At 38.9% G+C, this 19,542-nt stretch overlaps 1 protein-coding gene across 10 annotated transcripts in view; it reads left to right on the top strand.

Annotated features, from left to right (window-relative positions):
- Positions 1 to 19,542, top strand: part of Rasal2 (RAS protein activator like 2) — a 254,408-nt gene that overhangs the window by 215,298 nt on the left and 19,568 nt on the right. For 8 of the 10 annotated variants that reach the window (XM_013114316.3, XM_005071319.4, XM_040738704.1 and 5 more), the window contains 9 exons: positions 882 to 1,035; positions 2,191 to 2,289; positions 3,788 to 4,342; positions 5,747 to 5,891; positions 8,924 to 9,068; positions 9,729 to 9,965; positions 13,220 to 13,421; positions 15,465 to 15,664; positions 16,539 to 17,400. In XM_013114316.3, the coding sequence (XP_012969770.1) occupies positions 882 to 1,035; positions 2,191 to 2,289; positions 3,788 to 4,342; positions 5,747 to 5,891; positions 8,924 to 9,068; positions 9,729 to 9,965; positions 13,220 to 13,421; positions 15,465 to 15,664; positions 16,539 to 17,400 (2,599 nt within the window). The remainder of the gene's footprint in view (positions 1 to 881; positions 1,036 to 2,190; positions 2,290 to 3,787; positions 4,343 to 5,746; positions 5,892 to 8,923; positions 9,069 to 9,728; positions 9,966 to 13,219; positions 13,422 to 15,464; positions 15,665 to 16,538; positions 17,401 to 19,542) is intronic. The other 2 variants (XM_005071320.4, XM_040738705.1) reach the window with 1 other exon arrangement.

The following is a 19,542-nucleotide window of genomic DNA, read 5'->3' on the forward strand; positions in this document are numbered from 1 at the left end:
AACAGTGTCAACTGCTCTCTGGGGAGTTTGACTTTCTTCCTTTCTTCCTTTCTTCTTTCTTTCTTTCTTCCTTTCTTCCTTTCTTCCTTTCTTTCTTTCTTTCTTTCTTTCTTTCTTTTTTCTTCCTTTCTTCTTTTCTTTCTTTCTTTCTTTTTTCTTTCTTCCTTCCTTCCCTCCCTCCTTCCTTCCTTCCTTCCTTCCTTTCTTTCTTTTAAACTATGGTGGGAAGTTTCCTCAAGGTATTCTATTCTTTATTCATATTTATACTGTAAAGCATGTCTAGAAGTCAAAGTTTGCCAGAAGAGAATTCCATATTGCAATGGAGCTCGGGCTGTTGAAAGACACTCTCGTGCTGAAAAGTTTGTCTTTCTTGCTGTCTCTCTCCCTTCTCGTGCTTGCTTTATCTTGCTCACTGTGTGTGCTGGCGTGGGGGTGGGAACCCACCAGAGCACAAAGAAACCACTGAGGATTCGGCCATTGTCAGTGATACACGAAGATAAATGATGTGAACTTTCAAATAAAATAAGAATGCCTTTTGACAACACTTTTGCATAAAAAGTGTTAAAGAGCTCTGAATAGTATGTATTTCTCCATTTTTCAATATAGAAATGAGAATACAAATAACATCTGCACAGAAACTTAGAGGTCCTTTGAGACTTGTAAAAGTATTCTGTTTTTATGCTTGTTGAAAAGGTGTGTTCACAAGTGTGTTCATGGTTTATGTATATATACCCATAAATGTGACTGGTAGTACTGTTGTTATTGTAGGGTATTTACTTGTTCCTCCCTTTAATTTTTCCCCTTACACCTTTGTATGTTGTTGTTAGTCTCCTTTCCTTAGACCTACGTGTAACACTGCTTTAAGTATCTTCTACTTGTAGGTCTCGTGGTCTGCCTAAACTGAAAGAGTCTCGTTCACATGAGTCCCTGCTGAGTCCATGCAGTGCAGTGGAATGTCTCGATCTTGGTAGAGGGGAGCCAGTGTCAGTGAAACCACTCCATAGTAGCATCCTTGGGCAAGACTTCTGCTTTGAGGTAAAAAGGAAAAAGAATTGCAGAAAGAAGAGAGAATAGTTGATAATAATTTGACTGTTTCGCTTTGTGTTTCTGATTTGATTATCATAACTGGTTTTCAGTTCCTGAAATTTTTCTACTCATAAGGAAAGAGTTGAAAAATCTGTTAATAGAATTATATTTGTAATAGAAGTTATTAATGATTACCTTATGCCTTTGTCTGCTTTAAAAACTTGAGCAGTTAGTACATTCTCAGTGTAGGTTATAAGATTAACAATAACTTATTTTTTAATATTGATTAAAAGGCATATACTGTTACTTAATCCGTAATTTTAAAGAATTTGGAGCAAACCCACCAAAATTACAGTTTTATAACTATAACACGTGCAGTTCTTGACCTAGAGCCATACCTTGTTTGGTTTTGTAATCTCCTTTGTGCTCCTAGCTCAATAACTGTCCATTTCAGCCACATCTCACACCCTCACTAACCACCTAAAGCTAGGAGCTGCATTTCGGACACGGTATGCTATCTGATCTGATTCATTGTATTATGACCTGAGAGTGTGAGTGAGTAGACTGCAGCTTGGGGCAGGCCATTCATATCCATTTATCACTGCTACTACTTACTGAAAGTCACTTGTATTTTTCCTTATTTGCAAAACTCAGTTCAGTAGCTTCTACTATAGACACAGTGCACTATATCATTTGTTATAAATGACCAAAAATCAACAGGCTGGTTGTCTCCTGGAGTAGAGATGGATTCCAAAGAGTGATTCAACTGTTCTGATGCCTTTCAGCTTCATTTACTAGCCTCCTGTAACATTGTAATGAAGCAGTTTTATGAAATCAAACGATTTTACAAACATCTCCCTTTTTAGTTATTTTTTATTAGCTCAAGTGAGTATACTCATTTATAGGTAATTTTAGATATAGCCTTAATTTTGTTTTAATTTTTTGTCCTCTGAACCATAGGCCAAATTGTAAATGAGTGTTTTTCTAATAGCTAGACATAAATATGGATGCTACCTAGAGATTAAAATTTAAGTAAAGATAGGACAAAACTTACACCTTCACGTAGTAAGATGGGGGTTTCCTAACATGTCCCTAATTCTTAAACTTTAGAAATTAGACACCACACACAGTCTTACAGCCACATCTCTAATCTTTGTGTTGAAGGTCACCTACTTAAGTGGAAGTAAATGCTTTAGCTGTAACTCTGCCTCAGAGAGAGATAAGTGGATGGAAAACCTTCGAAGGACAGTTCAGCCAAATAAGGTAATGGTGGCTTTGAATGTCAAAATATGTGTCACAAATAAGACATGTACACCACCCACTCTAAGGCTTATGGATCCTCTCATAAGAGGGAGCAACAGAAAGAATGTAATCCAGGAAGACAGGGGAAGAGCTAAGTACAGCCAGTGATCTCCTCGTAGCTGCTGTGGCAGCAGACCCACACAAAACCGGGTCTGTCAACAGTCAGTCATGGATTGGAAATGTTCAAGGGGTCCTACTCCTCCCTGCTCAACTGTTGGCTACTTGTACATTTAGGGGGAGGAGCAGTTACAGTTTTCAGGTATGTACCCACCAGAGCAGCCTAGCGAGCTCTAGTGGATGGTTCTACACCCAGTCACACAGACAGATGTTCTTGATTAAACTCAGTGGGTGTCTGAAAGGTGGGAGGGGGATATGATGTGTAACCAAGGAACTTGTAGGAAGGGGGAGTAAGGAGGGTGGGAAGGTGGGGTTACAGTCATCAGACACATGTTACACAGGTTTGAAATTGTCAGAACAAATTCAATAAAAGTTTTTTTAAAAATGTGTCACTTTGTAAACATCAAGTTGATAGAAGACAAATGTAATACTATCTTAATTTTATAAATCTTAATAATTTGTTGTTGTTGAGAGAGCTCACTTTGTAACAAAGGCTGGCCTTAAACTTAACAACCCTTTTGTCCCAGCATGGAAAGGGCTGGGATTATAGGCAATTGTTATCACATATGGCTTAGAGTTGACAGTTTGAAAAACCTGTATATATGTTAAGACATTTTACACTGAAAGTTATCTTACTGGGGACAATATTATTGTCATTTTACCAGTGGAAATAGAGACTCAAAAAAGCTAAGTGACTAGAAGTTAATACATGATAAAAAGTATATGATGCTAGAAAGCAACAGTATTAGCAACTTACCTTTTTTTATTTTTAGAAAGTAGTCCAGCCTCATATAGATGGCTGTAGAGTGCTCACTGTTACCTGATGATATTTTTTAACCCAAATAAAACAGAATCTGTGGTTCTGTAAGATTTTGTTTTGTTGCAAGTCAGGGTTTCTCTGTGTAGCCCTAGCTGTCCTGGAACTCACTCTGTAGACCAGGCTGGCCTTGAACTCATAGATTCACATTCTTCTGCCTTCTGATTGCTGGGCTAAAGGCTTACACCACCACTGCCCGGCTTTGTAAGATTCATACGTGAGTGTTTCAGCACAGTGCGTGTGTGGGAAGTCAGAGGACAATTTGCAGGAGTTCTTTTCCTACCACAGTATGTGTCCTGGGATCAAATTCATCTCATTGGGCTTGGCAGCAGGTGCATCTGCCCATTGAACCAGTACAAGATTCTTCTTCTGAGTTCTATGGTTCAAAACAATGAAATAGCAATTATTTTTACTCTGTTGACTACTCTTAGTACAGGAACATTAGTAATCAGCATTGCTTTAAGAAGAAAACATTCTCTTTGTGGAATGTCAGATCTCAAATTCACATTTGCTGTCTCTTTATAGGACAATTGTCGACGAGCTGAAAATGTTCTCCGTTTATGGATCATTGAAGCCAAGGACCTTGCCCCTAAAAAAAAATATTTCTGCGAACTGTGCCTTGATGATACCCTCTTTGCTCGTACAACCAGCAAGACCAAAGCAGACAATATTTTCTGGGGTGAACATTTTGAATTCTATAGCCTTCCACATCTTCATAGCATCACAGTTCATATTTATAAGGATGTGGAAAAGAAGAAAAAAAAGGACAAGAATAATTATGTAGGGCTAGTCAACATCCCCACTGCCAGTGTGACTGGTCGCCAGTTTGTAGAAAAGTGGTACCCAGTGAGTACACCCACACCCAACAAAGGAAAGACAGGAGGACCTTCTATTCGGATTAAGTCACGTTTCCAAACCATCACCATTCTGCCTATGGAGCAATACAAAGAATTTGCAGAATTCATCACCAGCAACTACACCATGCTGTGCTCTGTTCTTGAGCCGGTAATTAGTGTGAGGAATAAAGAGGAGTTGGCTTGTGCCTTAGTACACATTCTTCAAAGTACTGGCAGAGCCAAGGTAAGTCAAAAAGGGTGTGTTACCTGAAAGTCCTTCTGTACCATGTGCAAGGAAATGAAGCTGTGGATACTGGTTGAGACTGAAAATCCAGCCTAGAAAGATTCCAGAAAAGAAAAGGGAAATTAAGGTTAAGAAAGCTGCACACACTTTTAACCCCAGCACTCGGGAGGCAGAGGCAGGAGGATCTCTTGAGTTCAAGGTCAGCCTGGTCTACAGAATGAGTGCCATGACAGGCTCCAAAGCTACATAGAGAAACCCTGTCTCGAAAAACAAGTGAGACAGACAGACAGACAGACAGACAGACACAGAGACAGAGAGAGCGCTTATTAGCAATTCTATAAGGTATGGAGTTTTTTAAACTAAAGTAAGATAAGGAACTAGCAAATACTCGTTTCTAGTTTATTTTCATGTAGATGCCATGGTCGCAGTTGCTATGATAACCCCACAATGTGTTCAGATTCTGTTGTTACTGTTTTTGTTTTTTTCCTGAAACATGGTCTCACCATATTGCCTATTCTAGCCTCAAACTTGTGATCTGCCTGCCTCAGCGTCCCAAATCCCAGGATTAAAGGTATGATATAGGTGTGTAACATCATGCCTAGTTCAAGTTTTCCTGGAGTATTAAATGATGTATTTTAAGATTAACTGCTAACTATATCCCAGTAGAACAGAAGGAGATAATCAAGAAATGCATAAGTCTTCGTGGAATTAAAATCTATCAGGTACTGAAAGTGTGTCTTCACTGGATATGTTGAACAAAAATAAACACTATCTTTAGGGCCTTTCAGTTTTCTGGAGAAACCATATTAAGTGATTACAAAAGTAAATCTGGTGAGAAGTGCCGAGGGTAAGAAGATAAATAGTACTTTGGAGGTGTGGAGCAAGAGGAACTGTCAAGTGAGGCGCTAGGGTAATCTTGATCCGGGAGGGCTTCATGGAGGAAGCAGTATGTGAATGAAGATCTAAAGGTTTCCAGAAATTAGTTCTATGATAATGGGAGTAGAGGTAAGGGTAGAAGTAGAGGAGACCTGAGAACAGTATTTGCAAAAGATTTTTGTGGTGAATAGAGCACACTGTATATGGAATGGGCTGTGAGGACTAAGGACATTAAGAAACTAGAGAAACATGCAAGGACTAGAGCAGAGAGAAGAATGCTTGGTGAAGATCCATTCAGAATTATGGCCTTTTTTCATAAGTGCATTAGAAAATCTCTGAAGGAATTAAAAACTAAATGTAGAGCTGGCAGTTCATAACATTTTTATCCTGACTGCCTTTTCCTTTTCCAAGTAATTTGGTGACTTAATTTATAGCAGCATTCCCAGGATATCTGCTATTTTAGTCGTCTCTTCTAATCTATAGTCCTTACTCAGTTTCTTTCTTTCTAACTGGATATTATTCTGCCAGGATTTTCTGACTGACTTGGTGATGTCTGAGGTGGATCGTTGTGGAGAGCATGATGTCTTGATCTTCCGAGAAAACACCATTGCCACGAAATCCATTGAGGAATACCTCAAGTTGGTGGGACAACAGTACCTCCATGACGCACTGGGTATGTAAGAGGAAGATATCTATCTTCTTTCCCATTCAGTTTTAACTCTGTTACTTCCTAGGACAAAGAAGTTAAACTCAAACTCTGCATGTATTTAGTCCATCTGATTTGACTGACTTAGATTTCAGCTGTAAACTGTCTCTGCAGTACTTACCAATAGAGTTCTTTATAACTTGTGTGAAAATAGTAAAACCGTCAGCGTATATAGCCACCCCAATCCCCTGCATTTCTGATCCCAAGATATATAATAATATTGATGGATTTCACTACTAGAACTTAGGTGTCCTATTTCTCTTAAAGTATTGGGTATTCATATGACTGTATTACCTCAGTCTTAAAAGGGCTAACCTACCATTTATGATCATGCGTACAAAACTCTCATCAGAAATGAGGAAATGCTTGATAGTTCCTACAGTTTTACACTTGTGTTTTAAGGTCTCTAACTAGTAACTAATTTTTGCCCACTCATTAGTTGTTGATGACTAAGCCACTCACTAAGATCCAGATCTGACTGTGAAGTTAGGTCATCAGCTGCTAGAGTAAGGTATATGTTAATCACATAGCATAATAAAGTGATAAGATGACAACGTGGGTGTGAATTCCTTGAAGAAAATAGTGGTTTAGAGATGGACTGTCTGTCTGTGGTAGCCTAAACTGACCTTGTTTTCTTAGCAGTCTTCCTGCCTCCGCCTCCCAGTTCTAGGATTATAGACATGAGCCACCGTGACTAGCAATTTCTTATATCTCATACCCCTGGCACTAAACACAGAGTGTGATACAGCACTGTACTGTATAAGCCCATATTCTGTTCATTGAGTAGCTTCAGCTTTTTAAGTAGAGCATAAAAAGAGTAAGAGAAACCATTAAAATTAATGGCAAATTTTATTTAACCCAGTGTATTCAAATATCAACAACTGATTGATATGGGAATTATTAATTAGGTGTTCATTTTCAATGCTCTGAATTCAGCATATATTTTATATGTTTCCCACATTTTAATTTATTCTAGTTGTATTTCTGGTACTTACCAGTCACATGCAACCATCAAGAGTAGGCAGTAATAAGGTATGCTGAATGACATAGAGGTTTTTGTTCTCAAGGAGTTTAATATAAGGAAATGAGATAGGGTTGTCTGTTTATAACCAAAAAAGAAATTCTGTGTTTTTGCAGAGAATTTTTTTATTTGCTTTTTTGAGACAGCATTTCTCAGTATAAGAGTCCTGGCTATCCTGGAACTCACTCTATAAATCAGAATGGCCTTAGACTCAACAGAGATCCGCCTGTCTTTGCCTCCCAAATGCAGTCCATGTCTGAAACTCGTTGAGTAGATGATGAATGCAAGCTTCATACTTTTCTGTGAGAAGCTCATGGATGCAGATATCCCTGCTGATGCTCTGGGTGAAGAGTAGAAGGGTTATTTGGTCTGAATCAGTGGTGGGAACAATGAACAAGGTTTTTCCATTAAGCAGAGTGTCTTGACCCACATCACAAAGGGCATTCTTGTGATAAACCAAGGATAACTGGAGAGAGGAAGAGCAAGTCTGTTTTTAGATGCATTGTGGATACCAACCTGAATTTTCTCAACTTGGTTATTGTTTAAAGACAAAACAAAAAACAAAAGGAGAGAAGGATATTTCTGGACTGACAGACACTGTGCCTCCACGATTGGAGTCCAAAACAACTAGCAGAATCTGCCAAATTTTCAATCTCTCTAGAGATAATGTCCACCAGTGTGTTGTCAAGAAAGCTCTTAAACAAAGAGGGTGATGAGCCCAGGACTAGAAGCCCTCAGGATTCAGCATCCTGTTACACCACGAATCTAAAGATGTCTAAAGAAACAACACACTAAGAAAAATGAGGAGGAGGCTGCAGATATGCTAAACTTTTGGCCAAGATAATGAAAGAAGCCCAAGAAAAGCTGCAGGAACAGATTGCCAAGAGATGTAGGCTGTCCTTGCTGAGAGCTTCTACTTCTGAGTTCGGTTAAACTTAGTCTTTCAAAGTAACAATTTGATCAGATGTTGGGGGCAGGGAGGGTCAGTAGTTGAAGATACAGGTCAGTGGTAGCACACATTTGTAACCATTCGTGATCCCCTAGATTCAATCCCCACGTCTACCGTTTTTATTCCTGATGTCTTATTTATTTATGTGTGTATGTGAGACAGAGACAAACATAGCTTGTAGTTGGTTCTCTCCTCCCCCCATGTGGGTGCTAGGGATCCACTCCAAGTCATCAGGCATTATAAGAGCCTTTGCCCACTAAACTGTCTTGCTGGCCCAATACTACTTTTGGCAAAAAAAAAAAAATTCAGATGGTAAGAAAAAATAGTTGTCAAATTATGTTACCGTTTAAATATTTCTCATTGGTGTCTTGTGACATGGAAGAAATACCATCTGTGAAACATAAGTCCCCCATGCAAGTGGTAGACCTGAAGAGCCTTGTTTGCATCTATGTGTAACACCAACATTACTCCTAAAATCTTAGTTGGGTTATCTATTCAATCAAGCTTGGGTTGTTGTTTCCTGGACTAATGAGATTACTCACACTAGTAGGGGAAACTCTGTACAAGTTAATGGTAATTAAGTATACTTTGGGTTTCCAATAAAGATACTATATTTTTGCCAGGTGTTGGTGGCACACACCTTTAATCCCGCCACTTGGGAAGCAGAGACAGGCAGATCTCTGTAAGTTCAAGGCCAACCTGGTCTACAGAGCGAGTTCCAGGACAGACTCCAAAACAATGCAGAGAAACCCTTTCTCGAAAAAACAAAACAAAAAAGATCCTATATTTTTAAATAAAATCATTGCTATTTTTATAAATAATGATGATGCTGGTGATTGGTTCTATTCTGCCTGCAGGATAAAGTGTATGAATATAGGGCATGGGAGGAGATGACTATTTGGTTACAAAGCAGTGACACTTCATGGTTCCTCCTGAGGAAAGAAAACTAAAGAGTGCTAAATTATTTCTTATTCTATTTAGGAAAGCATAGATTAGTTATGGTACTTGTCACCTTTTCTCTTTGACTAGGGGAGTTCATCAAAGCCTTGTATGAATCAGACGAGAACTGTGAAGTGGACCCCAGCAAGTGTTCATCTAGTGAACTGATAGACCACCAGAGCAACCTGAAAATGTGCTGTGAGTTGGCTTTCTGCAAGATCATCAACTCCTACTGGTGAGCGTGTGTCCTTGCCAAGGAACCTACTATTTCTATGTGAATGTCACCACAAGGAAAAGACTTGAAGGAAATTGCAAGCTTCCCCTCCCTTAGTCCTGTCTAAAATCTAACTTCATTGTAAGCAGGACTTCTGAACTCCCTCTCAAAAAATAATCCTTTTCAGCTGTTAGACAAGTAGAAGTTGGAGGTGTCCGGTGGTGGTATTTTGTTTTATTTTGTTTAATTTGCTTTTAATATATTTGCTAGTATGGAACAGATGTATTCATAAATTTCGATCTTTCTCTACCACAAACAAATGGTGAATTTGGGAAGATTTTTCATGAACAGCCTTTAGGGATGTTATGGGGAGCTGTGTTAAACCAGATAGTTTAGTGGGAGCCTCATGCTGTTTTCCCACTTAGCTAAACTAAATTTGTACTAATCCAAAACTTTGTAACTTTCAGTTTCTATTCTCCACAAGACCTTCTGTGACTTTTCCATCTCCTGCCTGCCATTAATCAGTCTGACCCCATCCCTGAGTACCCAATGGGTCCTCCTCCTAACTCAGCTCTAGAACTGAGGCATACTAGGTCAGAGTGGGGTCACTTTCACAGGTTATAACACATCTATATTTAGAGGTTTTGGATTTGTTTGTTTGTATGTTTTCCCCCTCTGTAGTGTCTTCCCTCGTGAACTGAAGGAAGTGTTTGCATCATGGAAGCAGCAGTGCCTGAACCGAGGCAAGCAAGACATCAGTGAGCGGCTCATTAGTGCCTCACTGTTTCTCCGTTTTCTTTGCCCAGCCATTATGTCGCCCAGTCTTTTCAGCTTGATGCAGGAGTATCCTGATGACCGAACATCTCGAACTCTAACTCTTATAGCCAAGGTCATTCAGAACCTGGCCAACTTTGCCAAGTAGGTGAAACTACCCTAACTCTTTAAAAATAAACACCTGGCTTTAAAAATAAATGCATGAGCTTTTAGATGAGGCTGGGGAGCTGCTTTCCCACTCCTAGATTTTTATTGCATTGTCAATAAAGGTTTTAAAATGGAATCAAATACTAAATAACTCTGGTACAGATATTTTCAGATATAACAGCTGAAAATAATGTTTATAAGGGATATCTAATAATATGAAAGTGATGATAAATTAAAATACTAATTAAAGATCAAATGACAAATGATACATATGGTATTATTTTAGAATATGAAAAAACAATACAGCCGGGCGGTGGTGGCACACGCCTTTAATCCCAGCACTCGAGAGGCAGAGGCAGGCAGATCTCTGTGAGTTCGAGGCCGGGCTGGACCAACAGCCTCCAAAACAATACAGAGAAACCCTGTCACGTAAAAACCAAAAAAGAAAAAACAATACAGGTGTGAGAATATTGGGAAAAGGCTGGAAGTATGCTTACATTGGCACAAGGCCCTGGATCCCATGCATCCATCAAAAAAGAAGTGTTGTGAAAACAGGCAAATACTATGGTTACATCATCTATTGCAAAAGGCTGGCCATGTTCCAACAGGTGCTATTAGGAAAAATGACGAAGACGGATAGGTACTATATACAATCAAAAGAGACCAGATGTGATACTTAAAATTTATTGGTACCTTAATTTAGAAAAATAATGTGTAAAAATTATTGGGGGGTCCATTAGGATTATTCATCAGGTAAAGACAGTCTGTCAAGCCTGACAGCTTGAGTTTAATACTCCAAACCTACATGATGGAAGGAAAGAACCAGCTCTCTCAAATTGGCCTCTGACCTCCACATGGGCACCATGGTGTGCAAGCACCACTTCCCACATACAAAATAAACAAATGTAAACATTGTTTTAGTTATTTGGGAACTGGAAAGATAGCTCAGCAGTTAAGATCACTTAGGACTATTGCACAGAACCAGAGTTTGGCACTCATATCAGGTAGCTTACAATTGCCTGTAAATCTAATTCTAAGGGAATTCAACACCTCTGGCCTCAAGGGGCACCCGCACTTACGTGCACATAGATACACATATAATTCTAAATATTTTTTATTATTTGACAAAAACAAGTAGAATTTAATTAAGAACTATATATGAGATAATTCATGAATGTTTTAAAAGTTTTAATGTGAAAATAGCATTGATTTATATAAGAGATACTCATTTTGAAAAAAAAATGGACACCAAAGTATTTAGAGGTAATGTCTGTAATTTAGTTTAAAATGGTTCTAGATATAAAATTATATGTATCTGTAGAGAATGGAAGCAAACCTGGCAATTAAGAAAAAAAGTTAACAGTTGGTTGATATAGATGGAAAGCATATGGGTGTTCATTATATATTCTTTCAACTTTTCTGTAGGCTTAAATTTATTTTCAAAAGTGTTAAGAGAAGCTTTTTCTTTGCTAGCCGCTTTGGTTTATCCCCCACCAGCCGCCTGGGATCTGCCGCATTGTAGTCCCCAAATAAACACACAGGAGGCTATATTCATTATGAAGCTGTTGGCCTTTGCTTATTTCTTACTGGCTAGCTTTGACTTAAGTAATTACCCCATAATTGTTAATCTAAGTATTTCTCTTACCGGAGAATAGTTCCGGGTTTCCTACCCCATGGCGGTTACATCTCGAACTCTCTTGTGTTTCTCCTACCCAGAATCCTTCTGGACTCCTAGTCCCTCCTATCTAGATTCCCTATTGGCCAGACAGTGCTTTATTGGCATAAGACTTCCCCAACAAAAAGGAAGTTAGGAAGCCCAGAACAGTGGCTCACACTTTCAATCCCTACACTCAAGAGGTAGAAGCAGATGGATCTGTGTGAATCCAAGGCCAGTTTATTCTGCATAACAAGTTTAGGCTGACCAGCCAGTGAGACTATCTCAAAGAAGGAAGGAGAGAGGGAGGGAGGTGGGAGGGGGACCAAGATAGAATTCAAACTTTGCAAAATTGATTAGAGGAATATTTAATATCAAGACAGACAAGCTTCTACCAACAGTGTATAGAAGAAAAAGTGTCAGTGAAGCTGATTGTCTTCTCATATGTTTTGTAAATTTTATTTATTTTATATGTATGTGTGTTTTGCATGTGTGGTGCCTGCAGAGGCCCAAAGAGGTCATTGGATTCTCTAGGACTGGAGTTAGATACAATTGTGAGCCACCATATAGGTGCTGAGATAGAACCCAGGTCCTGAACCACCTCTAATAGAATTTTTTTGAAGTTCATTGTTTGAATTTTATGAACCTTATAGCTAAGCCAGCATAGAAAGATTTGTCCATATTTGAGTTATTTCTGATAAAAAATTATTTGTAAGTTATGTTGAGGCAGGTTTTACAGACTTAAAGAAGGATAGCTAAAATCAGATGGACAGCAATTTTTCTCTGAAATAAAGAGCATGAACAGAGACCTAGAAAAAGCTCCCTCCCATATAGTCTCCCCTTGTGCAAGGACTGCAGTCCATGGTTTCAGTTACCCATGATCAACTTGATCCAAAGATATTAAATGCAACGTCTAAACCATTGTGAGTAGGAGACATCTTGTGATGTCTAACACAGTCCCACGGTCCATTTTTCTATGTATCCATGCAGTGCATACCACCTACCTGTTAATAGACACTTGGTTTTCAGATTAACTATTGAAGTATAATGATTATATTCAAAACATCTTATATTCCTTAGTAATGGTGCCCCCCCCCAAGCAGAAGTCGTTATGCCTGCAGTTTGGATGTGCTAAAGAGAAACTAAAGTCCTTTTAAGTTTTTGTTTTTGTTTTTCTAAGAGCGCATGTGTAGGATAAAGTATAGAGAGTTCCATAATATCTGCAGTTTCAGGCATCCATTGGAGGCCTTTCAATATGAACTATGGATAAGAAAGAGACTACTATGGACTATATTTGGAAACTGAAAAAAAATTAGTAAAGTTGATGGTTGTGTTGGTGGGCATTTAGTAGATAACTAAGGACTGTATTATATGAGAACTTTGAAGACCAAAAGAGGAATCTTTGTCTCTACTTTTGAGTTTTTCAATATGAGTTAAAGTAACATTAAGAAAGAATATTTTAGCAGTTACAACTTAAAGAAACAAAATCCTTATTGTCGGAAAATAAAAAGAAATGATACCTCTTTGTAAGTCAACTCAAAATGTTAATATATCTTTCCTTGATCTGTGTTCTTTCTTATTTTCTCACCTAACTCAGGTTTGGTAACAAAGAGGAATACATGGCATTCATGAATGATTTTTTAGAACATGAATGGGGTGGAATGAAGCGGTTCCTTTTGGAGATCTCTAATCCAGACACCATCTCAAACACCCCAGGCTTTGATGGTTACATTGATCTGGGCAGAGAGCTATCAGTTTTGCATTCCTTACTGTGGGAAGTAGTTTCTCAGCTTGATAAGGTAAAGTAGGAGGAGGGAGGGTAGTGGGAAATGTGAGATACAGAACTTAGTGTCCAGATGCTAGAGATCATCATGATGATAACAAACAGCCTTTCTGCTGGTTGTATACATACATACATACAATATGTATACACATACATACATACATACATGTATATATATGAAAACTTACCTAGAAACTGTTATCATATATTAGCATATGCATCTTTGTCCATGTATAAGAAACTTCATCTGGTAATTTCTAAAGACAAGATCTTTTTTAAAAGTACAGGTTTATAAAGTATTGTTCATCATACTTATTTAACTTTACCACAGGGGAAGCTGTTTTTCCCACTGTGTAAGTCAGGGTTGAATATAATTTTCATCACTAAGAGTCACATAGGATCCAAAAATACAGATATTTTCTTTATCTACAAATGTGAATTAAGAATATAAAAATAATCATTTTTTTCTAATGACAAATGAACTTTATGTCATTTTAATAGCTAAGTATAAAGCATACCAATGATTTTCTTCATTCTGGATTTTTACAAAGAGGAATAGATTCTATAGTAGAAAATAATTCAGTAATCAATGCTATTTTTCTGTGATAAGGATTTATTTGCTTTCTTAAATTTTCCTCTTATCTATAAAATGTTATATCTAATAAAGAGTGTAATAGGAATAAACTTCTTAGTAAAATTTACTATCTAAAAAAAATAGATGGCAGTATGTCCACTGGAACTTAATGTTTATAAAACCGTAAAACATTCCTTATTCTCAAGTACTACTTGTACACTTTAAGAAATGCTATGTGAAAGTTGAAGTGATGTGGAAAGTAAATTCTCTAATATGAATCTTAGTTTAACCTTGTTGAGCAAGTAAAGGCATTCTTTAGATAACATCCATACCTACTTTGGCAGAGTGGGAGAGTGTCAGTTGGCTGGAACATGGAGCTAAGTGTTAGAGCACCTGCCTGACACGTTAAGACCTTAAGTTTCAATGTCAGCAAGGAAGGCACACAATATAATTCAGAGGTAGACTACCTGCCTGGCATGAATAAGGCCCTGGGCTTGATTGTCAAACACACACACACACACACACACACACACACACACACACACACACACACACAGTCTACTGATCACTGAGAAGATTAAGACGACATAAAGGAAACCATAACTGTTATCCTAAACTGCATAGTGGTTGAGGAATTCCATGAGAACCCATAAAGATAAGAATTCCATGATTAAGATAGATAAAACAATTATTTTAAAAGTTGTTTGTTAGATAGCTGCATCAGTAAGATACACATACAATTATGAAATAGGCCTAATTTATTCATGATCAGAGTCTTTCTTAACAGACTTTTCTGTGTGAACACACTGACTCATTTTTAGTCTTTAGTCGTAGAACAGGAGTATATCTAGATGTATCTGAGAAGAGAGAAAGATCACCTGATTTTACTGTTTTATTTGTTTTGATTTTTAACAAAAGACTCAGGTGACAATGATTCAAGATTCCCAAGATTGGGATAGTGGATTATACTGTAAACTAACTGAATGTACTGCCGTTCTCTGGGTCCCTGAGTTCAGCACCTCCCTGTATGTCGGCATGTGTTGCTTTCCTCACATAATCCTTTGTCTTTTGAAGTTTCATCATACTAGTCAGTCACCTGATCCTGAAGTTCCTTTTGGTTAGAGGGTGTTTGGTTCTTCCCTTTTCCTCCATCTTGGTCTGGTAGTCACTCAAAGACTTAGTGTGCTTTGCATGCATATTTTAGTTGGAATGGCAATAGTTTGTTTGTTTTGAGCATGTTTTTAATTTTTATTTGCATAATCCTAATTTCTGTTTCCTTTCTTTCCTCAATGTCTACTGCACCTTGTTCCGCCTCCTCCATTCATCTCGACGCCATGGTTCTGCTGCTCCATAACAATGCATTATGAACTTGCCACTCCCATATGCAATACCTACCCTCCCTCCAACCTACATCCTTCCATCAATGGGCATCATTGTCCCCAAAACAATATGTTGTGGATGTCACAATGCTTATTGTCCAATTAGGGTGAAAATTCCTTTCTACAGGCAACTGTGGCAAAACTGGGTCCTCTCCCTCGTGTTCTTGCTGATATTACCAAGTCTCTGAGTAATCCTACACCAATACAACAGCAACTGAGACGCTTTGCTGAGCATAGCTCCAGTCCAAATGTCAGTGGAAGCCTCTCCTCTGGGCTGCAGAAAATATTTGAAGACCCCACTGACAGGTAGGTATGCAAGAGGATTTGAATGCTGTTCCCCAAACAGAAACCTTTTTATCTTACTTTTGAAAGTTCGCAACTTACAAGAGCAACTGAAAAGAATCATCTGAGATAAATCCAGTTGTTTATCACAATGCACAACAGTCAGTATTTATTTTCCAGGATGATACTGTAGCGTTTTGTAGTGTAAATATACACAAATATCTATTTGTCATGTTTCTTGGAAGATAAAGGGCTTTTATAAAATTGATGTTTTCATATGATCTACTATTCCCTAGACCAGGGGTTCTCAACCTTTCTAATGTTGCTACCCTTTTATATGGTTCTTCATGTTGTAGTGACCCCCAACTGTAAAATTATTTCCTTGCTACTTTATAACAGTAATTTTGATACTATTATGAGTCAGAATGTAAATATCTGATATGTAAAATATCTGATAGTGTTCAAGAATGGCTGCCCTAGACCCTCAGTTGAAACCATTTTAGAGTCGTCTTATGTCTGCTGGATAGGCAGATAAAATGTTGAGCCTTCAACTTTGTGCTCTGAATTCGAGCGATTTATGCCTTTAACAGTGAACAGAAGTTCTCTGAAAGTTTAGACAGAGCTAAGTATGAATTAGGATATTTGAAAGAATGTTCTAACTCATTAACATCTGAAGACAGTGGTGGGTGGTGTATTATTTTCTACCTTTGGGAAAAAATAGTAATGCTAGATTTTATTCTAAGATTTGTAGTGATAAAATCTGAGTTTCTAAGTAAATACAACTTCCGTATAGTGAGCCTGTGAAACTTTGAAAGAGTTCGTATGCCCAAACTGAAGAACTTTTAATTAATGTTGAATTTGCTTCAAGAATAATTAAGGAGCCATTTCTTTTCCACAGTGATTTGCATAAACTAAAATCTCCAAGCCAGGAGAACACAGACAGCTATTTCAGAGGAAAAACATTATTGTTGGTTCAGCAAGCCTCCTCCCAGAGCATGACGTACTCTGAAAAGGATGAAAAGGAAAGCAGCCTTCCTAATGGTCGGAGCATCTCCCTCATGGACCTCCAGGACACTCATGCTGCTCAGGTGGAGCACGCATCTGTCATGCTTGATGTGCCTATGCGCCTTGCAGGAAGCCAGCTTTCTATAACCCAGGTGGCTAGCATCAAACAACTTCGGGAAACCCAGAGCACTCCCCAGAGCGCACCTCAAGTAAGAAGACCCTTGCACCCAGCCTTGAACCAGCCAGGAAGTCTCCAGCCTTTGTCGTTCCAGAACCCTGTCTATCACCTCAACAATCCAGTTCCAACAATGCCAAAGGCCTCTGTAGATTCTAGTTTGGAGAACCTAAGCACAGCCAGTTCTAGAAGCCAAAGCAATAGTGAAGACTTCAAACTCAGTGGACCCAGCAATAGCAGCATGGAAGATTTCACCAAAAGAAGCACGCACAGTGAAGACTATTCCAGGCGGCACACTGTACCAGACAGACACATACCTCTTGCTCTGCCACGACAAAATAGTACTGGGCAGTCCCAAATCCGAAAGATGGACCAGGCGGGGTTAGGTGCCCGAGCCAAAGCACCTCCATCCCTCCCACATAGTGCTTCCTTACGTAGCACAGGGAGCATGTCAGTGGCATCTGCAGCACTGGTGGCTGAACCTGTACAGAACGGGAGCCGATCCAGGCAGCAGTCCTCTTCCTCCAGAGAGAGCCCTGTTCCCAAAGTGAGAGCAATCCAGAGACAACAGACACAGCAGGTAGAGTATGCTTAGAAGGCTTTGACTTCTGCTTGGATGGACAACTGGGTTGTTTCTTTGTATATAAAATTGTGTCCAGAAATCAATCTGGTAACAAGGTTTCCACTTAAGAATGTTTCTGTAACCTTTAAACAGAAGAAAAAAGTGGAAAGGTTAGGAAGGCTCTGACTAGGTGAGAGCTGAACAGAGCTTGACTGGTTACCCTTAGGAGACTCTAACAAACACTCAAGAGGCTTTTCTATTCCTTGAGGAACAGAGCTGCCTCTGCAGGGTGTGCTTAGACCATAGCTGTGGCATTGGGAGAATAATTATACAGTTATATAGGAGACCTACCATCAAAATCAACTGTATTTAGGGAATCTGTAAACTTACCCTTCTTAATTTTTTCTGTAAGCTTCCAGAATATAGTTTTGTATTCTGAGCTTACAGTTTAATGTAACTGTTCTCCACTTCATCCCCCAACTCCCCATGGAAATGCCTTTTCCTGGAAATAGCTCGAAAAATAAACAACTGAACACCTAGAGAGGCAAGGGAAAGAGGAAAAAAAATAGAAACACGGTGGTTGACAAGTACTTGAAATACCTGTGCATCCTTTATATTACCACATACATGAACAAGTCCAGCTAATGTCTTACCAATCCTGATACAACATTTGGAATTTTATTTATTTGCCCAAAATGCAATCATTTTTTCCTTTATGTGTGACATTTTGAATCATTTATACATATTTTGCCCTTTGATATGAACTAATAACTTTAGAGGTCTCTCTTTTTTTCACAGCACCCCTCTAGCCCAGTTCCATGTGTTCACTCTTTCAAAAAAACAAAACATTGAGTCCTCTTAAGTATAGGACTACCTACTGGAGCATGGGTAGTTTTTCAAGAGTCATATCCCTAAAGACAAGATACTTTCTCATCCAGCAACAGTCAGGTGCCAGTGGCATGTCAGCTAGAACATAATGATCCCTTCCCTGACTATGTTGGGATTTGGGCTGGCTTAATCTTGTATACACAGCCACAGCTGCTATGAGTTAATGTGTCTGGTGGTTCTGTCATGTCCAGCAAATAATGTTTGACAAAATCAGCTACATCTGTTTCTTACAGTCTTTCTGCCCCCTCTTCCATGATGCTCCCTGAGCCTTGAAGAGGGGACATATGTGCTTTTGATGTCCCATTTAGAGCTGAGCACTCCAAGTCCTTATTCTCTACACACTGACCAGTTGTGGATCTCTGCATTAATCACCAGCTACTACAAAAAGAAGCTTCTCTCACTAGGGATGATAGATGCACTAACGTATTGATATAAAGATAAGAAATTAAGGGTGTCAGTTTCTTACTGTGTTCATTTAGCAGAATGGTATTAGGTTGTTCCCTAAGGCCTATCATCTAACCAGTGATGGGATTTGGGCCCAGTTAATACTACCAGGCATGAGTTCTATCTATGGAAGGGTCTTTAAATCCCAAGAGATTGGTTGGTTGCTCTTTAGATATATCTTTGTGTGTGTGTGTGTGTGTGTGTGTGTGTGTGTGTGTGTGTGTGTGTGTGTTGATGTTTTCCCTGCATATATGCCTGTTTGAGAGTGTCAGGCTCCCTGCAACTGGAACTACAGACAGTTGTGAGCTACTATGTAGGGCCTAAGAATTGAACAGCGGTCCTCTGGAAGAGCAGTCAGTGCTCTTAACTGCTGAGCCCTCTCTTTAGTTCTGCTCTTTAGATATATCTTGCCAAGCCATCTTTCAAGTTCTGGAGGGAAACCAAGAGCATTGGCAATGTTTGGTTGGGGTCTGTGGAGTCCTGCTAACCAACATTTCAAACAGTGGTAACCTGACTTGGCACTGGCCCTTTTATTTGATAGCTTATGTATGGTGTGTGGTTCCTGAGAGAGGTATAGCCTCCTCTCCCCATGCACCACCCATATCAAGTAATTCCATTTAAATTCCTCATATAAGTAGGTGTGTGTGTGTGTGTATGTGTGTGTTTGTGTGTGTAAGCATCTACAGTAATAGGTTTCCATGGGGGCATTCTTGGAGGTCTTTAGTGTTAATTATCCATACTGTGCTCCCTTCCCATCCCACACCATCATTTAACCCTTCCTGTCCCATTATTTCCCTTGCCTCCTTCGTACTACCTGAAGTGTATCCC

The sequence above is a fragment of the Mesocricetus auratus genome, unplaced genomic scaffold (assembly GCF_017639785.1).
Source record: "Mesocricetus auratus isolate SY011 unplaced genomic scaffold, BCM_Maur_2.0 Super-Scaffold_100676, whole genome shotgun sequence".
Classification (NCBI taxonomy): Eukaryota; Metazoa; Chordata; class Mammalia; order Rodentia; family Cricetidae; genus Mesocricetus; species Mesocricetus auratus.